This window comes from Rhinolophus sinicus, chromosome 8 (assembly GCF_057876585.1).
Source record: "Rhinolophus sinicus isolate RSI-liver-muscle chromosome 8, RSI-T2T, whole genome shotgun sequence".
NCBI lineage: Eukaryota > Metazoa > Chordata > Mammalia > Chiroptera > Rhinolophidae > Rhinolophus > Rhinolophus sinicus.
Window position 1 is genome coordinate 66,017,344 of NC_142508.1, and position 21,509 is coordinate 66,038,852.

Consider the following 21,509-nt stretch of genomic DNA (forward strand, 5'->3'; position numbering starts at 1 on the left):
CCCGCTGGGTGGGAAACGCGCCCGCGTCGTGGTAGACTGGCGGCAAGGGCGAAAGGGCGGGAGTGCACCGCCCGGCGACTTGAGGTTAAAGGCCACAGCCTCTGCTCTCGGTGTGTTGGTGTCGGGTCCTCCCGCAGCTGCAGCTTCGTTTGGCCCTGGAGCCGTTCGGGGCCTCCGGTGAAAGAAGGCTGTGGCCGGCAGGCCCGGTTGGCCCTCACAGCCGCTAGGTTGCGGAACGCCTCACGGTTCCTGTCATAACCAGCCCATTTGAGGGAATAGGTTGAGCTGGCGGGAAGGGGCTCTTCCGAGGAGGCCGACCTCGGCTTGGGGGACAAAGAATTGGCACATACCATTTGGTCAGGTGTCTAGAGCCTGGCAGTTTTCGACCCGCTTGTTCTTCAGAATCCGCCGGCGCCTTCCCAGATGATTCTGATGTAGGGAAGGGTGGGAACCACAGGTGAGGTGGTTCCCCAGATCGCGGGCGGACCGTGAGTTTCACAGCAACTGATGGGGTGGGCATGGTAACGGCTGACTCGGGCCCACCCGCTGCTGGTGAATCGCTTGGTGGTGGAGCCTTTAACCAGCGCCTTGGTCCCTTAATCCTCTTCAAAAGAAGTCCTTCCAGCTCTTTAGGTGAGCCAGAGCTCAGCATTCATGAACTGAAATTCAGGAAGCAGGGTGGGCTTAGCCTTCCCTCCTAGAGCGGTCAGGCACCGTTACCTGTGCAAACTGGGATGATGTGAGAAGTTCTGTGAAAGGGCTGCTTCAGTCTACTGAGTCTGGGAATGTTAATGCCTCCTGGGACCCTCAGCTTGTTTTCTGGACCTCACTGACTTCTCAACCGACTTAAGCTATTGTAACAGAAACTTGATATTACATGTGCTTGCATATTGGCCCTTTCTCCCTTGCCTCTCCTGCCTCGGGGAATTTTCTGCTATGTATGAGTTCAAGGTAGTTATCCACTGTCAACAACTTAGTGACGGCATTTAGTGGCAGGATTTTCAGCCCTGCCAGCCTCACACAGAAAGATGTCCTTTATCTTTCTGATACTTTGGAGTGATACTTAGATTTTAAAAAGCTTTTCATGTCAACATTTTCTAGCCCAGGTAGGACAATAATGTTGAGCTAGATTTTTTTGAATTTGAGTTAGTACTATTATTGGTAGTAGATTGAGTGAAACCTGGGAGGTAGTTTTCTTCCTGTTATCTAGAAAAATGCCACCGTCCCCGCTTTTTTTTTTTTCTGTGAGAATGCAATAAATGTTGATATTTTATTCATTACAATTTGCATCTATTCACTAAATTACTGAAAATCTGCTTTATTGGGCAAATGTTTTTGTTCTTGGGAATAGACTATTTTATAATTTCAAATGTAATTTTATAATTATCAGTCCTTTGAAAATTGTAGCTTGTCCTTCGCTGTTGATGTTTTTAAGCACTTAGGTAGTGAATAGATGACTTGTAGTAATGCAAATACTTGGCAAACTTTAGTAATTTTACTGTGCAAAGTAACCATTTATTAGAAAATAGTATAAGAAAGACAAAGGAATAGAAAGGTAGTGTATGTTCTCAGTTTCAATTTGAAGACGATTAGCTGTCCCTGTTTAAAAATAAAATTATATTAAAAAGCAGAATAGATTAATTAAAATTAAGGAAATAAACTCCCTCACAAAGCAAAACTTTCAAAAATGATACAGTACAGTTTTTAATGTCTTTTTTTTAAATTTAGTTTTCCAAATTTTAACTTATTTGCTCAAATGTAGTGCATAATTACATATGGGAGACAATATAAAACTGCTATGAGGGCAAGAGTATAGGGCCTGACCTCAGATTTTCTTGGTTTTCATTCCAGCCCTAGCACTTACTAGCTGTTTGAATTGGGCAAATTGTTTACCCTCTCCTCATCTGTCTTCATCCTTATAGCTCCCTTGTAGGGTTGTTACAATGACTAAAAAGATATTTATCAGGTTTAAAGAACAGGTATTTATCAGGTTTAAAGAATAGTTTTTCTGCAACCTACACCTACAATAGGACTTGTGGAACATTAGAAACTTTTATTATAAAAATTGTGAAAAATAGAAAACAGTGGAATAAAACATTATAGAACCACCAGCTAAAGACAAGAGTTATTATGTTGCTGTTTTCCCTCTAGTTTTATTTTATGTTTGCCTCTACATAATTGGGATCATGCTGTAGATAAAATTTTATCTTGTTCTTTTTGATTAACATTGTAACAGAAGCATTTTTCCTTGTTATTAAACATTTCAAGTAAACAGTATCCTGTAGATATACTATAATGTACCTAACCGTTCCTTTTTTTAATGGAATATTTAGGTTAAAAATGGAAAAATTAGTATATATTTGTATATTGCTTTGTAAAAGCTTCTCACATTTATTATTCAACATTTTTTGTTTGGGAATCTTATTTTCATTTTGAGAATGAGAATGAAAAATGGAAAGGATAATTCAGTATCTCCCTTTAGCCAAGTAGTGTTGGAGACATAAAAATTTTAGAGTTCTGTGAGTCCTGATTTATGGCTCTAAGAAGTTAATTAGACTCTGATACATTTTTCTAAAAAAATCAGTTTAGCATTTTAAAATAAAGCATATAAGAGGCCGTATCAGGGTTGCCGGTTATTTTAAAAATTCTTCTGACAAATGATATACAAACAAAATTTAAGCTTAATAGTGGAATACTATGTTGAAAACACCATTCTTAGAAAAATTTTTAGTATTAAGCTTAGCTTGTGAAGAGAAATGCAGTTCTAAAGACTGTGTGTGTGTTTTAAACTTCTAATTCATGGAGGGGTGCCCAATCTGAAAGGATGGGATAAAAATTTACAGGAAAGAAAATAAGTAGGACCAGAAGAGGGTCAGGTAGATTCAGTTAACCAACCATTTGTGTGTTTGATTAGTAAAATGTGTTGAATGCCTGTAGTACTTAAGAACGCCAAATGCATTTTTGTGTTTTCAAATTTCATCCTTGTAACAACTGTACGAAATGGAAATTTCCTGTTTTACAGATGAGGAAACTGAGCCTCAGAGAATTTAAGCACACCCTGTATCACACATCTAATAAGTTGTAGATTTAATCCCTGTTGTTCTGGTTGCAGAAAAACTATTCTTTCCCTATTCCTTTGCATTTATAATTCTTGAATTCTCAAACATTGATTTAAATTGAGAAAATAACCTTTATCTTATAGATGAAATATAAGGTAAAAGAATACAGACAAGCATGGAAAGTGAGGACACAAAGAAAATACAAGGTGAGAAATTCATGGATCATATATCTGAAATTAGTTTTATATATTTGTGGGATATACTGCAGATTATTTGACAGGATTCAGAAAATGAATAATTCAGCAATTTGCATAAATATTTACCATGCATCTACTCTGTGCCTGTCACACTGACTTTAGGAAACTGACATTCTAATGGGAAAAGGCATACTGATAATTAGAATACTGTATGATAGCTGATTTAATGGAGGTATATACAAGAATTTAGGAACCTGAGAGAACTACCATCAAAGTATACCTGTAGGCACAGATTTCAGAGTTTTCCTCAGAAAAATGGAAATTAAATCCATGGGTATGGAGGAGATTAACCCGAGAGGAAATATTAAAAGAATGGGGGAATAGTGTTCCCTTAATGCACACCATCACATAAGGGTTGGCTGAGGAAGAAGGCCCTCAAAAAAAGACTGAGAAAAGCATTTCAAAAAGGTGAATGAGGTATTTTGGAAATCAGCATTAGTGTTACCAAACCTCTGGTTTGAAGGCCCAAACCAAGATTCTTCTGCCCAGTGCTGTTGAAGCCAATAGAACGAGAATGAGTTTAGTAAGCAGAGCAGAAACTTTATTTTTTGATCAATGAATGGAGAACTCATGCTGTAACTAGCACCTTCTCCCCAGCTGGGAAGGAATCTTCTGTATTTATAGGCTGTGGCTTGGACTGATTAAATTTTTTATTTTTATTTATTTATTTTTTAGTGATGCATAGTTACTCTTATATTGAGCTCAGCCCTTTGGTGCATGGTCCTTTTTGCACACAATGCCCCATCACCATCCTGGTTTTTGGGCTCAGCCCTCTTTGTTTTGTAGTCAGGAATCCTTTTCAATTTCTGTGAGCAAGCACAGCTCGTGACATAATTTAGGTATTGAGAAGTGTTAGGGTCTTTTAGATAATAGTCTGTTGACAGGAGAATGCTTTGTGAGAAAGACCACTTGAAAGCATCAGTGTCAAATGTGCAGAATTGATATTATTTCTCCTTTAAATATTTGTAAGAATTTACAAATGAAGCCATCTGAACTTGGATTTTCTTTATAGAAAGGTTTTAAACTGTGATTTCAACTTTTTTCATAGATGTAGGACTATTTAGGTTATCTGTTTCTTCTTGGGTGAGTTTTGGTAATTTGTGTCTTTCAAGCAATTTGTTCATTTCACCTTAGTCATTGAATCTATAGATATGAAATTGTACATAATTATTATTATCTTTTTTCAACATTTATTTAAGTGTGTTTTTCCAGGACCCATCAGCTCCAAGTCAAGTAGTTGTTTCAAGCTAGTTGTGGAGGGCACAGCTCACAGTGGTCCATGGTGGGGGATTGAACCGGCAACCTTGTTTTTGTATATCTGTAAAATCCATGGTGATGCCATCTCTCTCATTTTGATATTGGTTATTTGAGTCTTTGCTTCTTTATTCCTGATCAATTTTGTCTAGAGGTTTATCAGTTTTATTGATGTTTTCAAAGAACCAGCTCTATTGTTTTTCTGTTTTCTATCTCATTGATTACAGCTTTGATCTTTATAATTTCTTTCCTTCCACTTACTTTGGGATTAATTTACTTTTTTCCGAGTTTCTTAAGGTGGAAGCAGAGGGCATTAATATGAGACCTTTTTAAAATTTTATAATATAGGCATTTAGTGTTAATAAATTTCCTCCTAAGTACTGCTTTAGTAGCATCCCACAAATTCTAAGATGCTATATTTTCATTTTCATTCAGCTCATTTCTAAATGGCAGGTATTTAAACCAGTGTAGGTTTATTTATAAAGAGAATAATACCTGGATTTTCTATTCCTATATTTCATGAAAGGGGACAATCAAATAATTTTAAGAAGTTCATTTCAAGTTATTTTTATTTCAGGAACATATTTCTTTTATATGTATTCATTGTTTGTTAGAATATAAAAGTAATGCATATTTATTATTTAAAAAGCAAACATTACAAAGATATGTATTTAGAAAGGGAAATTTTAAGTTATATTTTGAAACATTTGGTTTTAAAATAATGAAGTTTTTGTTCTTTAGAAATGAAGACTGACCTGAACTTATTATTGGAGTGTCTGAAGTATCAAATGGACAATCCTTTATCACAAAAGGAAGCTTTGGTCACTATTCATTCAATTTGTCAACAAAACAGTAAGACATGATAGTGAATTTTTATCTGTGATTCTAGTTCTTTAGTATTGTGATATATGAAATATGCATACTTATTTTTCTTCCACTCGGTTGCTCTGCAACTATGTTTCTATGTTTATCTGATTTGTTTTAGCTTTAAAATAATAGTCAATAAATATCATTTCTATTTTGTTTTATCTCTACGCCCTACAGGTGATGCTGGTGTTTATTTTCGGGAAATTGGTGGTTTGATGTTTGTACAAAATCTTGCAAAGTCAAGTGAACATAGCATGGTAAAAGAAGCAGCCTTATATACATTAGGAACTGTTGCAGAACAAGATGGTAAAATATAAAAGCTTTATTTTATTATCCTTCAAGCATTGTGTTATATACTTTAACAATCTACTAAAAAATAATTTTAAAATTAAATTCATTTTTTACCTGTCTGTATAGCTTTATACAGGTATTCTATTTATTTAAATTAATGCATGCCAGAGATTATATTTAACTTATTAACTAATAAGGAACTGGTAAAATGTTACAGCTATTTCAAAGGCTATGGGAGAAAAACAATATAGGCATTTAGGAATGCTGAAATAGATTTACAAATAGGCACACAACTGGTCAGTATCTGCAGGGCAATAATTAATTGCATTCTACTGTCAAAAATGTTTTGTATTTCTGTGGACAAGAATAACTTGCATTACTATCAGTTTTCCACAATTTACGTAGTTGTAAAATAGCCCAAAGACAGTGAAAGGGCACAGATAATCTAAAAGGATATACTAGACAGGACATGTAGTAATCATTTCTGTCCATTTCAAAAACTTTCACAGTTCTTCTTACCTTTTTTTTCCCCACTTTGTCTTTACTACCATGCTTAAGTTTTTTTATTTTGATGGAAATAAAATTCATCCTTCTTTCCCCTTTTTGTTTCTGTATTTTGAGCCAGAGGAAAGTTTTCCATAGTCCCAGGTTATACCGGGATCCACCCACATTTTCTTTTGGTACTTGTATGGTTTTTTATTTTACTTTTAATTTTTGATCCTTTTTGAATTTTCCTGAGGTGTGGTGTGATGAATGGTTCCACTTTTATCTTTTTTATATGGCAATCCAGCTCTCCTAACATTCTTATTAAAAGGTAGATTTTTTCATATTGATTTGAGATGATGCCATCATCACTTAATTAATTTTCAGATATGGTGGGTCTATCACTGGCTTTTCTATTCTGTTCATTGTCTATATATCCAAGTATGTGAATCAAAAGATGAAGATAACCTACAACCATCTCGTATGTGGATAAATATGCTCTGGGTGTACAAATTCATGTTGGCAAAAACATTTTTCTGTAGTATACCTGAAATAAGGTTGAATATAAACCATTGGTTTGTTAAACAACTTTATGTTCTTACATTTTCATCCATTGACTCTTTCTTCATCACTTATTAAGAATAAAGCTGTGTGCTGGGCATTGGAGATAAATAAGACATTGTCCTTGCCTTTGAGAGAGAGTTTAATAGCTGATTCTAGACACTGGGTAAAATACTGATTATATCCCTGTGTTTAAATTATTTTTTAAGATTCTGTTTATGCATAATTATCACAAAAAAACGCCCTGGTTTCGCATAAGTATCATTTTTGCTTTTTGGAGAGACATTTTTATTTCTAGAAAAGTCTTAAGTATCATTTGTCCCTCTGTTTTCTAAAGCAGGTTTCTGACTTTTCTGAAATTTTTCTCTGGCTATTTTTTCTTACCTATCTTCTTAAGTTTTTGTCATATTTAATTTTTTGTTCAGTTAGGTTTTTATTGGAAATTCTAAGGGATTACAATACATTTTTTAGAACCTAGATAAAGTACTTCTGATTAAGATATTGCCTCTTTGGTCTGCTAGTTGACTAAACACATACCAATTTGTCAGAAATTTTGTTATATGACCAATAAATGTCAATGAAATGAGATCTGATTTGTGCTATGCAAAGAAATTAAAATTTTGCTTTTATATTTCAGTTTACTGTCAGCAGACTTTGTGCACTTCAGAATTGTTTGAAGACTTAATTTTGTTCTTATCTAATGATTCAAACACAAATTTGAAAAGAATGTCTGTTTATGTTATTTTGGTTCTAGTTTCAAATAATAGTAAGTATATTCTTTTATGTTGTAGAAACATTTTTAAAAATAATAAATTGGAACAATCATTATTAATTTTTTTATTCTAATCTTTATAGCAGTGTCTTTTTTCTTATTAACTTCTGAGAACTACTAGCTTTAAGAAAAGAGAATTAATAGCATGTATTTAATTTGATATTTATTAATTTTAAGAAATAGTAAAGTGATTTGTATTATTTAATTAACAGTTAAAAAGACATGTTTAAAAGCAAAAGAGAGGCATTTGATGAATTAGGTTGGTTGATTTTCCACTGAATTGGCCATTTAGTTAACAGTGTTTACTGTATGAGTCAACAATGGCCTTAAATTTCGTATAGCTCTTCGCTAAAGTATTTTTGTTTTGGGGGGGCAGGAATTTTTTGTTTTTGTTTTACTTTGGAATAATTTTAGATTAGATTAACAGAAAAGTTGCAAAGATATAATAGTATAGTGTGTTCTGTATACTTACTGCTCAGGCTAAGGTTGTTTTTTAACACAGATTTATTTAAATCTTCAAATTCTTAAAAGTTTTATAAGCATTTAAAATGCTTATAGTTTTTATGTCTATTTTTCTATAAGTTTTGGAGCATATTTTGGCATTGTAACACAGAACCATGCAAAATAATGTATTATAATTTTAGGGGAAATTTGAGTGGTCCTATTCTAAGCATAAGTAATATATTTCCCATAGTCTTTTTAAAGGTCTTTTTGCCAATGTTTAATTATTTATTGCTAATAAGATCATCTATTTTCCATAATCTTGATTACTGATTTTTATCTACTGTAATTCTGTGTTAAAATGATTGAAAGTTATTTATTAATAGTACTACTTAAATGTTTTCCATTCCTGCAAAATTATTTCTAAACAAAAGTCATATTCATGTAATATATGGCTATTTTTTTAAGGGATTGGACAAACGCTTGTGAGAGAAACAGGTTGTATGAAAGTTCTGTCACAGTTGTTCAGGTAAACAAATATAAATTTCTTGTTATTAATTATTTATTACATAAGACCTTAACACATTTGTATTAATTTACTTCCTTTTCTTTTTAATCTAATAGGATAGGTCTTTCAAAATATGAGTTGAATTTGTCAGATAAAAATGTTTTCCAGAATTATCAGTTGTGGTCTTCAGTGTGTAGTACTTTGTGTGTCTGTGTCAACAATCCTCAAAATGGTAATTATCTTAAATAGTTAAAGATAAAAATTTTTAAAAATGAAAATTGATGTTTACCAAATATATTAAAACATAATTGACTTTGTCTCCTTTTCAGATGAAAATCAAATGCTTTGCTGTTCACTTTTCCCACATGCAAATGACTGGCTAATAAATTGCATAAAACCGGAGATAATTCGCCCTATTTGTTCATTTATTGGACTCACTCTTGCAAATAATAGTAAGTATTCATTATTTTCTAAATTATACTTGAAGAAGCTTATTTTAAAGCATAATAAAAACCTGTTGAATTAATAGATTAATTTTATTCCAGTGTAAGTTGGGTCATTTTGGATGCACATAGACTATTACATAAGGAAAAATCTTGAGAGTTGATATTGTTAGGAAGGTATTGGGAAGATGATCAACACAGCATATCTTTGGATCTCCCCAGATACCTTCACAAAACAGAACTAGACAGCAAAAGAAAAAGCCCACAGACTGTGTTCTCTGACCACATGGAATTAAATTAGAAATGAATAAAAATAAAACATTTAGAAAAGTCCCAAATATCTGGAAATTAAACAACTCAGTACTAAAAAATATCAAACCAAAATTAAAAAAAACATAAACCTTTGTGTCAAAGAATAAATAATGAAGGAAATTAGAAATGTTTTTAACTGAATGACACAACTGAGAAACACAATATTAACTGTGGGATGCTGCAAAAGCAGTGTTTAGAGGGATATTTATAGCATTAAGGCTTGCGTAAGGAAAGGAGAAGTTTCAGATTATTTTATTTTCCACCTGAGAAACTAGAAAATAAAGCAAGTTAAACTCAAAGTAAATATAATGAAGGAAATAATAAAATCAGAAACCAATGAAATAGAGAAAGATCAATGAAACCAAAAGTTAGTTCTTTGAAAAGATCAATAATATGGATCCTTTAGCTAGACTAACCATGAAATAGAGAAGGCCCAAATTACCAATACCGGGTATTAGAGGTGATATCACTCTAGATTTTAACAGACATGAAAAGGATAATAAAGTAATAGTAGAAACAGCGTTATGCCACTAAATTTGACAACTTACGTGAATTGGACAAATTCTTTGAAAGACACGAACTATCAAAAAAAAAGAAATAGATAACCTGAACATTCCTGTATCTTTTAAAGAAATCAATTTTTCAGTTTAAAACCTTAACTCAGAGGAAATTCTAGGTCCTGATGGTTTCACAGTGAATTCTACCAAACGTTTAAGGAAAAAAAATTCTACATGAATTATTCCAGGACGTAGAAGTAGAAGAAACACTTCGCAACATTTTATAAGGCCAGCTTATTCCCATATAAAGCTTGAAAAAGGCATTTCACAAAAACTAAAGGCCAATATCCTTTAGGAACATAGATGCAAACATTCTTAACAAAATAATAACAGATCAAATCCTAAATATATAGAAAGGGTAATAATATATTATGACCAAGTGGCATTTATCCTAATAGAGCAAAATTGGTTTAATATTAGAAAATTACACTATATTCACAGACTAGAAAAGAAAGACTATACAGTAACCTCAAAAGATGTAGAAAAACTTTCCATGTAATTCAACATACATTCATGACAAAATCTTTTGATAAACTAAGAATAGAAGAGAACTTTCTCAATGTGGTAAAGGGTCTTTATAAAATACTACAGCTAACAAACTTAATGGTGAAAGACTTAATGCTTTTCCCCTAAAATTGGAGAAAAGATAAGAATGGCCACTCTCACTACTTTAACATTTTACTGGATGTCCAAGCCAGTGCAGTAAGGCAACAAAGGGAAATAAAGGCATAGAGATTGAAAAGGAAGAAGAAAATACAGTATTCATTCATAGATGATGTGATTGAGTAATCTACAAAAACTGCTAGAACTGATAAGTGGTTTTTTCAAGGTTGCAGAATATAGATCATATACAGAAATCAATTGTATTTCTATATACTAGAAGCAAATAATTGGCAACTTAAAGAAACAATCATTTACAATATCAAAAAATTAAATACTTAGGGGTAAATTTAATGAAATATGTGCAATGTCTGTATGATGAAAACCATAAAACACTGCTGGGATAAATTAAAGAAAACCTAAATTAACGGGTGATACATTATACTCATGGATTGTAAGACTTAATTTGTTAGAATGTCATTTCTCATATTCATCTCTAGATTCATGGCATTCCCCATCAAAATCCCAGCAGGCTTTTCTGCAGAAATTGATAAGCTGATTCTAAACTTTACATGAAAATGAAAAGGGGCTAGGACAGTCAGAACTTTTGGAAAAGGACAAAATTGTAAGATTTATATCACTTTGTTTTCATACTTATTATACAGTAAGCAAGAAAGTGTGGCATTGTTGTTAAGTGTAGACAGATCAGTGGAATAAACAAGAGCCCAGAAGTAGACCCACATATATATAGTTGTTGATTTTCTACAAAGGTGCCATAATAATTCCACAGGGGAAAGGACAGTCTTTTCAAGAAATGGTGCTGTAAAAAAGTATATCTATATGCAAAATATGAATCTCAACCCTTATCTTACACAGTGTATAAGAATTAACTTGACATGATACATAGACCTAAATGTAAGAACTGTAACTATTAAACTTCTAGACAAAAAACGTAGGAGCAACTTGGGAGTAGACAAAAATTTCTTGGGACAGAAAAAGCATGAGCCACTAAAGAAAAGTGACAAATTGGATTTCACTGAAATGAAAATTTTTTGCTCTTCAAAAGATCTGTTAAGTTGAAAAAGCAAGCCATAGACTGGAAGAAAATATTTGTGAAATGTGCATCTGATAAAGACCATACCCAGAATGTATAAAAGAACTCTTACAAATCCTCTTACAAGTCAATAAGACAAAAAACAACCTACTGATTAAAAAATAGGCAAGATTTGGATAGATACTTCACCGGAGGAGATTTGAATATTAGAAAGAAAAAACACTTGAAAAGATGCTCAAACTCATTAGTAATCAGAGAAATCCAAACTAAAACCCCAAGGAGATACCATTGCATACCCACTAGCATACCTAAAAGTAAAAAGGGTAGTAATATCAAATATTGATGAGTGTGTCGAGCAGCTAGAACTTTCTCACACATTGCTGGTATATAGCTATATTCATATGTTTAAAGCAAAAATAGTCATGTTTCACATGCAAAGAAACATATCTCTACAATTCCAAAAACTAGAATCTATTTCCATGATGTTTTGATGTTTCCTCTGTCTTTAACAACCAAGTTGGATGAGTAATAGTTATAGGACCTCATTACTCTCAGCAAACTGGTATGAAATATAGATTAGAGGAAATTTGAAATATTTGTAAGTGTAGAGTAGGATGTTCTTCTGTTTGTAAGCTTGAATTTTCATTATTTAGGCTATAACTAAAAATCTTTGTGGTAAAAGCACCATTTTCGTTTAAGAATTTAAAAATGTTTCCTTTTGTTAAGTTTTTAAAAATGAAAATACTTTGTAGTAAAGAAGCCTGTTTTGGAATCTCCCTAATTTTGAAAATGTTTGTTTATCCTTAAGAAATGTCATTTCTTAACATTTCCTTTTCCCAATGTAGAAAATTCTGAGCATGATTTTTTTTTTTTTTTTTTTTTTTGGATTCAGATCTTTGTTTTATGGAACAATACAAAAAGTAATTTTTGAGTTTAAATCATTTTGGCTCAATTTGTGGTACTAGGGTAGACTGGGAAGAATGTTTGTGGCAGAATTATAATCACTAGCCTATATAACCATTTGCAATAAGTCCATTGCTGGGATAGGGACTGTAGAGACTGTTGAATGCACAGACTCATGGGATACTTTCCCATCAAAATCATTTTCAACAGGGGAACAAAAGAATTCAAACTTTTTGATGAACACACAATGGGATTTATAGATGATGTAATACAGAATTGTACACCTGAAATCTATGTAATTTTACTAACAATTGTCACCCCAATAAATTAAAAAAATAAATTATTTTAAAAAAAAAGAATTCAAACTTTTGAAAAATGGATCTGTCATTGAATCTTTGCTTGGAATAGTTATTATGACTCTCAATATGTTATTTTATGCTCCAAGAAGTAAAAGAATTAGGCTTAAATAAGATGGATGAAACAGGTGTTCTTTTGGAACATTACTTTGCTTTTTGTAGATTAAAGCAATCTAAAAAATGAGTTATGCTGGAATTCAGAAAATAGGCAGCTTGCTAATTGCAGTATCAAGCTAGATGAATGAATCTATTCTTTATAGCTCTGTTGAAGGATTTGAGTTTATTATAATAATGCTATTCTCGCTAAATGAAGGAAAAGAGCTATCTAACACACAAGAAAGAAATACTGTATTATACATGTACTTGTACTATGTCAAAGTGGGTTTCTTACATAAGGAAGTAATCTGTGTTATGGTTCTATATATGCACAGGTAGCGATTGGATTTTTCATCTTTAATTTTGGGATTTTTTGTTAAGTACAGTTGGCCCCTCTATCTGTGGTTTCTGCATCTGCAAGTTCGACCAACCCGGGCCCAAAATTCTAAAAAAAAAAATTTTTTTTGTTGCTGATGTGTGCTATGTATTATAGTTAGGTCTGTACTGAATATTTACAGACTTTAATTCCTTTCTATTATTCCCTAAACAATACAGTATAATAACTATTTACAAAGCATTTACATTGTATTAAGTATTATTAACAATCTAGAAATTATTTAAAGTATATGGGAGAAGTGCATGGGTTATATGGAAATACTATGCAATTTTATATAAGGAACTTGAGCATCCTCAGAATTTGGTATCCATGGGGGAGAATGGGGGTGAGGGGAAGTCTTGAAACCAATACCCTGTGGATACTGAGGGATGACTGTATTTGAAAAAGTCAAGTTAATGTTATATTTTGTGCAAATTAATTGAATGAAACCATACAATTGTCTTGTCTGAGGTATTAAGAGTTCTGCTACTTTATTCCTTAAGCATATGTTCAGAAATACTTTATATCTGTGGGTGGACTGGATGTACTGTCTCAAGTTCTTGTGAAGCTGGAATTTGATTCACTCAAGACTCTTTCCAATGCTAAGCTTGCAGTGGTGGTGATAAAGACAGTGGATGCGTGTATTGCTGATAATCGTGAGTAAAAAGGCTTAGTAATTTTTCTACAATTCCATTTTATTTGAATTCAACATGGTGAATGTTTAAATGGTAGCTTGAATACTAACATGGATTGGACTTACAGTTTTTCACAAGTGGGAGGGAATCTTAGAAATGATCTAGGCTAACTGCTTATTTCCCCATGAGGTTATAGCTTCTCTAAGGGTTCAAATCTAGGTCTTCTAATTTCAAGTCTAATGATGATAAGTTGTATCATTCTTAAACCCTTGTTTCACTTAAAAAATGGCATTAAATTAAAGAATTTAGATGAGAAAATCAAGGGACATTTGAGAAACAAGGAATGGAAAACTCTATTTATAGATTTTTAAAAAATTACGTAAAGAATTAAGGTATGCCTCTTAAGTGTGAGGTCTGACTTACCCAGCCATAACTAGTGAGTGACAGAACCAGACTTAAAGCCATGGCTGCTTCTCACATGTACAAACACTGAGGAATGATAGTCTATAAATCTTTGTAATAAGCAACTCTTCACAAATAACTGAAAAATAAGTAGATGATTTTAAAAAAATCAGTTATTGAGGGCCTGCTATATGTTGGGCTCTATGTGAGATACAAAGATGACTAAGATACAGTCCCTCCAGGAATTTACAACCTTATTGTTGATATAAATATTGTTAGACTCTGGGTGAACTCTGTTAAAAACCCTATGGGAAGTATAGCTTAAAATGGCGGACTTCTTGAATTTTGTCATAGCTCAGCATAGCTTTAGGTATGCTTCACTGCATCATTAACATCGGTAGAACCATGACCAGTTAGTGTATTTCATTGACAGACAGGAATTGATGATATAGGAAGGTCTTGACTGTCTAGATAAGAAGAAATGTATTAGGTGAGAGTAAGCATATTTGGCTTTTAGGCTTCGTGTTACCAATATTATACAGGACAATTAAGAAGAAACCATTCTTCAAAAATTTTGCTTTAGTAAAATAAGTTTAATATGAGAAGAGGGATTAATGAGGGCTATATCAGCCACTATCTTATTACAATGCATTTATTTATATTTGCACATATATACACATATAAGATGTTACATATAAATATTAGATATTATATATATGTCATCTTTCCAAGGTAAGATCTGAAAAATAGTATATATAAGATATGAGAAATAGTATATGTATAGTTACAAGTTTTAAGTTTGTATTCACTCTTTTTTTTTCTTTCTATTTTATACCAATAGCTACTTTTGGGGAAATACTATCCAAGTACCATATTGTTTCAAAACTTCTGACATTACTACTTCATGAAAGTCTGGATTCAGAAGAAAAATGTAGCATTATTCTTACTCTTGGTCATTGCACAGAGGCATGTGGTAAGTATTAGATTTATTTAGTGTGCTTATTAAAACAATGGAGTGGAAATACACTTTTGTTATTTCCTTCCCACTCATATGTAAAGCTTAAAAATATTGCCTTTCTCCTAGTGTTTCAGGTCCCAAACAAGTCATTATGCTCCTCATCCTTAATCCATTGTATTTAGTTAGTCCCTAAGAGCTGTGGTTCTACTACTGTTTACCTCTCCTTATCCCTTTCTGCCCAATTCCAGTGCTACCCTCCCATTTAGGCCCACAGCCCCTCAACATCTTTCATCAATGTTATTGCAATAGATTCCTCCCTGTGTTCCTTCTATCTCCATTTTTCAATCTACTCTTCACACTGCTGCACACAGTATGATCCTGTTCTCCTTGGCTAAAACCTTCAAAAGTTCTATCTTTCTCTACCTGTCATTCTCTCTCTTTTTTCTCCTCCCTTCCATTTTTCTCCCTTTCTCCATTCTCCCTCTGTCCACTCTTCTTTTTCTTTCCAACTCTTTTCACTTTCCTCTCTTCCTCTCTCTTTTATCAACCCGCTCTCTTTCTCCCACTCCCACTTTTCCACTCTCCTCTGTTTGCTCTCTTTTGCTGCTTCTACTCTCTCTTCCTTCCTTCATTTTCATTTCCTTTATTAGTTTATTTCTCTATTCTTTCTCTTCTGTATAATTTAGGATTTAGTATACCTTTTTAAACTTTTTTATTTTATTGAGGTTTGATTGACAACTATACCTTTTTAAAAACCAAGTTGAGGGCAATTTATTTATGTTTATGAGGTATGACACTATTTGGCTGTGTTTCAGAAATCATCACTTATGAGACTTAGGTATTTTATGTGAGTCAATTATTTCCTAAATTTACAAAGTACTTTTGAAACTATTTATGTTTTTCTCTAATTTTAAATTTGAACTATGTTCATAATTATCACTAGGAAGAATTATGACTTCATGCAAATAGTTTATGATAAAATAACTATGTTCTACTTTAATTTTTTGATGTGTTTTCCAGAGGAAAATCAGTATGACCTTTTTAAAAACAATGGGCTTCCACTCCTGATACAAGCCTTAACTGAATCTCAAAATGACGAACTAAACAAAGCTGCCACTTTCGTGCTTTACAATTGCAAAAAAATTAGTAAGTTTACTGTTACTTAAAAAAAAAAAGTACCAACCAAAGTTTATGAAGGGGAATTTATATTTGCTTTGCTGAACAAAGCCCCTTTAGCTCCCAGGCTCTTCTTACATTTGAAAAGCAGAGTATGTAAATTGAACATGACAATTAAGAGTATGTCAGCATATAAAAAAATCTATATGGGAGAGAGCAACAGTATAGATAATTCATTTATTTTATGCAATGTGGACAATTGTAGTTGTAGGACTTAAATTTGAGGGCTACAGGAGACTTATGATTAAGTCAATATAAAGTACATTATTTAAAAAATGTTTGAATGCCTATTATTTACTAAGCACTATGCTAGGCATTAGTGATATAGTGATAAGAATCAGTCTGTGCACTCATAGATATGAGCTTAGTTTAATTAGAGAAATAGGTAGTAATTGAATAGTCTCAAAAGTGAGTGTATTATTATAAATTAACATAAGGGTTTAGAATGGATGGAACACAGATCTTAGCCTATAACAAAGGACTATGACCTAGACTTGGAGAAGAAAAGGCTTTGGAAGGAAATGGAAGGAGCTGAGATCTGGATGTATAGAGTTAATTATAGGTAAAAAGAGGGGAATTTGTTATGGGCCAGTGTCTCAGGCATACGCAATAGTGAGGTACAAAGGCCCTGTGATAGGAGGGAACCTGGTGTATGGAAGGAATTGATAGCCAGTGTGGCTGGAGCACAGAGGTCAATGTACATGAAAAGGATTTTGGTCTTTTTGTAAGAAAAATTGCTGCTACCACGTGTGAAAAGAGAATTTAAAAGATTATAGAAAGGAACTACTTTAGGAAAACTATTTTTTAAAAACACTGCTTTAAAGCCAGTATCCCTACACCTGAAGGTGTTTATGTGCCTGGCAGAACATATTTTTATGCTATTATTTTTCTTATAACTCTGAAGAATAAAGTCTATTTTATGACTGTTCGGGTCCCGAGCATCTGTCTGCTAAGCACTTGCTTTCCACTTATTTTTAGTACCAATTGGGCAGTTGAGACAGTCTAGATGGGTAAAATTTAGAGAACGGGGTGTGGAGTCTGAGGTCATCATTATTTAAAGTGTTAAAATAACATTTCTAGTAATGGATAAACTCACTATTTTTTCCCACATTAAAAAGCTGAGAAATTATCTTTAAGTCTCAGAGAAAATGTTTTTGATGAAAATGAAGCAGAACAATTGAAGAACATAAATATGAAAGAGAAGACTATTGAAGAGTACTGGAAGAAAGCAAAGGAAATTCTTCACAGAATAGAACGGCTTGAAGCAGAAGGAAATGAGGTTGGTTTCTATGTTTCAAAGACTATACAACTTTTTTCAAATATTTTTTAGCAGCAGAGGTTGAAAGGTAAAAGATTTTTCTTGCCAAGTTATTTTTAGAATTTTTGATGATTTTAAATTTAAAATTCCATAGTAATACTTGAAAAATCATCCTTGAACATAGAAAACAAGATTTTTTAAAAGTGGAAATGAGAACTGAAAAAATAAGAAACATGGAAGAGAGAGCCAAAAGATCTAATATTTATATAATAAGGGTTGAAGACAAAGAAAGGATAGAGCAGTAATAATGTTTCTCTCACTCTCTCTCTATGTAAGTGTATATGTGTGTATATATGCACATACACACATTTCCATTTTTTTCTGTGTATGCTTCGTGTCTTCGTATGGTATGCATTTTTAAAAATAAAAGCGTAGTGTTTAACTTAGTATAGTGTAGTACTTTCATTCTTTTAAATGATTGAGTAGTAGTCAATATCATAGATTACCATAATTGATTTGATTAGTCTTTATTGATGGACATTTATATTATATTCAATTTCTCATCTGTGTAAACAACTCGAGTAAACATTTTGCTATACACACACACACACACACATTTTGTAACAGGTTTATTGAGCTATAAATCACACTCCACACAATTAATCCATTTAAAGTACACATTTCATTGGTTTTTAGTATACTCACAGCATTGTGCAATCAATTTTAGAGCACTTTCTTCACCTCAAAAAGAAGCCCTATACCCTTTAGTAGTCACCCTCCCTATTTCCCCCACTCCATTTTCCCCCCAGGCTAGGCAACCACTTAACTAATATCTATATATTTGCCTATTCCAGTCTTTTTGTTTAAATCAAATCATATAATATATAGTCTTTTGTGATTGGCTTCTTTCATTTATCATAATGTTTTAAAGGTTTAGCCATGCTGTAGTATGTATAAGTACTTCATTCCTTTTTTATTAGGTCGATGCAAAAGTAATTGCGGTTATTGCAATTTTTAACCCTTTAACCCGCAATTACTTTTGCACCAACCTAATAATAAATAGCTTTATTGACATGTAATTCACATACTATACAATTCACTCATTTAAAGTGCACAATTCAGTAGTGTTTAGTATATTCACAGATATGTGAAATCATCACTACAGTCAAACTTAGAATATTTTCAAATATTCTAAATAATTAGCTATTTCCCTGCATCCCTCATCCCCAGCCACAAGCAACCACTAACTAATCTACTTTCTATATCTGTAGATTTGCCTATTTTGAACATTTCATCTGACTGGAATCATGTAATATGTGGTCTTCTGTGACTGGCTTCTTTCATTTAGCATAATGTTTTCAAGGCTCATCCACATTCTTTTTTATGGCCAAATAATTCTCCATTGTATGGATATACCACATTTTGTTTATCCATTTATCATTTGATGAACATATTCTTTTATTTGTAACCTATATCTTTATAGTTAGCATGGGTTTCTTGTAGAGAGCATATAGTTTGGTCTTTTTTATCCCTAAATGTCTTCCTTTTAATTGATGGGATCACTTCATTTACATTTCATGTAATTATTGATATGTTTGGATTTAAGTCTATCATATTGCTGTTTGTTTCCTATTTGTCACATTTGTTCTTTGTTCCTGTTTTCTACTCTACTGCCTTTTATATTATTTTAAAATGTTCTGTTAATATCTCATCTTGGATTATTGGCTAAACTTTACATATTTTTTTTAGTGATTGATTTAGGGCTTATAATATGGTCTTTATTCAAATATTATTATTCCACTCATATAGATTGTAAGATCCTTACAATAATATGCTTACATTTCCCTTTGTTCTTTGTGCTATTGTTGCCATACATTTTACTGCTACATTTTTTATAAATGCCCAGTAATGTTATTATTTTTGCTTTAAACAATTATTTTTTTGAAATATTTTTATTAAGATATTATTTACATACAATGATAATCACACATTTTAAATATAGTTTAAGACAGTTTTACACAGTGTTGTAACTATTATGACAGTCAGGATATAGAATATTTCACTCACCCTAAAATGTTTCCTTGTGTCCCTTGGCAGGCAGTCCCATTCCCCAACCTCAGCTCCAGGCAATCATCGATCTGCTTTCTGTCGCTAGTTTTCCTTTTCTAAAATTTCACATAAATGGAATTATCCATGTATATTATGTAATCTTTTGTGTTTGACTTATTTCACATAATATATAATGTTTTTGATTTTCACCAATGTTGTTCTGTTCCTTTTTACTGGTGAGTAACGTTCCATAGTATGAACATACCACAACTTATTTATTCACCAGTTCATGACATTTGGATTGCTCCCAGATCTTGGCAACTATGAATACTGTGCTATGAACACTGGTGTATGCTTTTTTATGTGAAGTGTACATTTTCATTTCTTTGGGTAAATACCTAGGAATGGAATCACTGGGCAATTATACTTTAAAGAAATTATGAACCTCTTTTAACATTTCTTATAGTGCCAGTCTGCCTCCACTTGCCAAAAGAACACTAAAAGAAGAAAAAGCCCCTTCTTTCTCTTCTATCATTGTATTGTCCCTCTAGCACTTTCTAATGTGCTACAGAAGAATGTAGCTTTCTCTATCAAAATGAGAGACTAAAGCTTGCCATGAAATAGTGGTCTATAGAGTCTAGTTTCAGTTTTACAATGCAGGGCAAAGAAGAATCGATTTGGAGTTGAGGACCAATAAATTAATAACTGGTAGACCCTTTGTGCCAGGTACATAACTGTTATTCTGGGATACACTTTTACCATCATCCTGTAGATTCTCTTTGTATCCTTTCTGGTCTGATTCCCTGTTTCCTTTATCCCATGTCATCCTTTTCTTTTTTTGGTTTAGTCTCTCATTTTGATAGAGAAAGCTACATTCTTCTGTAGCTTTCTGAGAAAAGGGTACATAGGATGTAAATTTCTTTAGTCTTTACAAAATATTTTTGTTTTGCCTTCAGAATTAATTAATAGTTTGGCTGACAAAGTATTCTAGATTGGAAATCACCTTCCTTCTGTATATTGAACATGCTGTTCCATAGTCTTGTAGCTTCCAGTGTTACTCTTGAGGTCCAATGCCGTTCTGAACTTTTGGTGTAACTGTTTTCTCCCTTTGGAAGCTTATATAGTCTTTATCCCTAATGTTTTGAAATTTCACAGTGAGGTATTTTGATGTCAATCTCTTTTCATCCATTGTATTGAATACTTAGTGGGCTCTTTCAATTTGGTAACTGGTGTCCTTCAGTTCTAGGAAATTTTCGTGCATTATGCTGTGATGATTACTTCCCTGTTTTCTCTGTGCTCCTTTTTTGAAACTCCGCTTGCTTATTTGTTGGACTTCTTGAGCTGGTCTTCCTTTTTATCATTATTCTCTTATTTTCCTCTTTGTCTTTTTTATTCTACATTCTGGGAAATGTTCTCAAATTTACTTTTTAAACTAATCTATTAAAATTTTCACTTCTGCTGTGATATTTTTAGTTACCAAAGCCTCTTTTTTTACTCCCTTTAAATCATTATTTCATGGTCTTTATTGGCATTCTTATCTTAAATATTTTTCTTATTTCACTTCACTTCTCTTTCATTTTTATAGGTTTTTTTTTTCCTTCCTACTTCTTTCTGCTCTTAGGTTGGTGTTTTTTTTTCTTGATCTCTAGCTTTGTTCAGATTTCTGGTGGTCTTTGGATGCTACTCATATTTAAAAGTCAGATGCTAAAAGTTTTCTTGGAAATTTGTTCACTGGATTCTCGTAGGATTTATTAAGTGGGTCGTTGTTTTTGGAGAACCCCCAATGTCCAATCTGCCTAGAGGTTGTCAACCAGTGTTCTGGAATCAAAATGGAGGAAGAA

General features: G+C 32.7%; 1 protein-coding gene across 1 annotated transcript in view; it reads left to right on the forward strand.

Annotated features, from left to right (window-relative positions):
* Positions 1–518: 518 nt before the first annotated feature.
* TERB1 (telomere repeat binding bouquet formation protein 1) overlaps positions 519–21,509 on the forward strand; it is a 34,953-nt gene continuing 13,962 nt past the window's right edge. The window contains exons 1-11 of the mRNA XM_074316016.2: positions 519–633; positions 5,312–5,422; positions 5,615–5,743; positions 7,410–7,538; positions 8,454–8,514; positions 8,610–8,725; positions 8,823–8,945; positions 13,694–13,846; positions 15,069–15,200; positions 16,206–16,331; positions 17,480–17,640. Coding sequence (XP_074172117.2) covers positions 519–633; positions 5,312–5,422; positions 5,615–5,743; positions 7,410–7,538; positions 8,454–8,514; positions 8,610–8,725; positions 8,823–8,945; positions 13,694–13,846; positions 15,069–15,200; positions 16,206–16,331; positions 17,480–17,640 — 1,356 coding nt within the window. The remainder of the gene's footprint in view (positions 634–5,311; positions 5,423–5,614; positions 5,744–7,409; positions 7,539–8,453; positions 8,515–8,609; positions 8,726–8,822; positions 8,946–13,693; positions 13,847–15,068; positions 15,201–16,205; positions 16,332–17,479; positions 17,641–21,509) is intronic.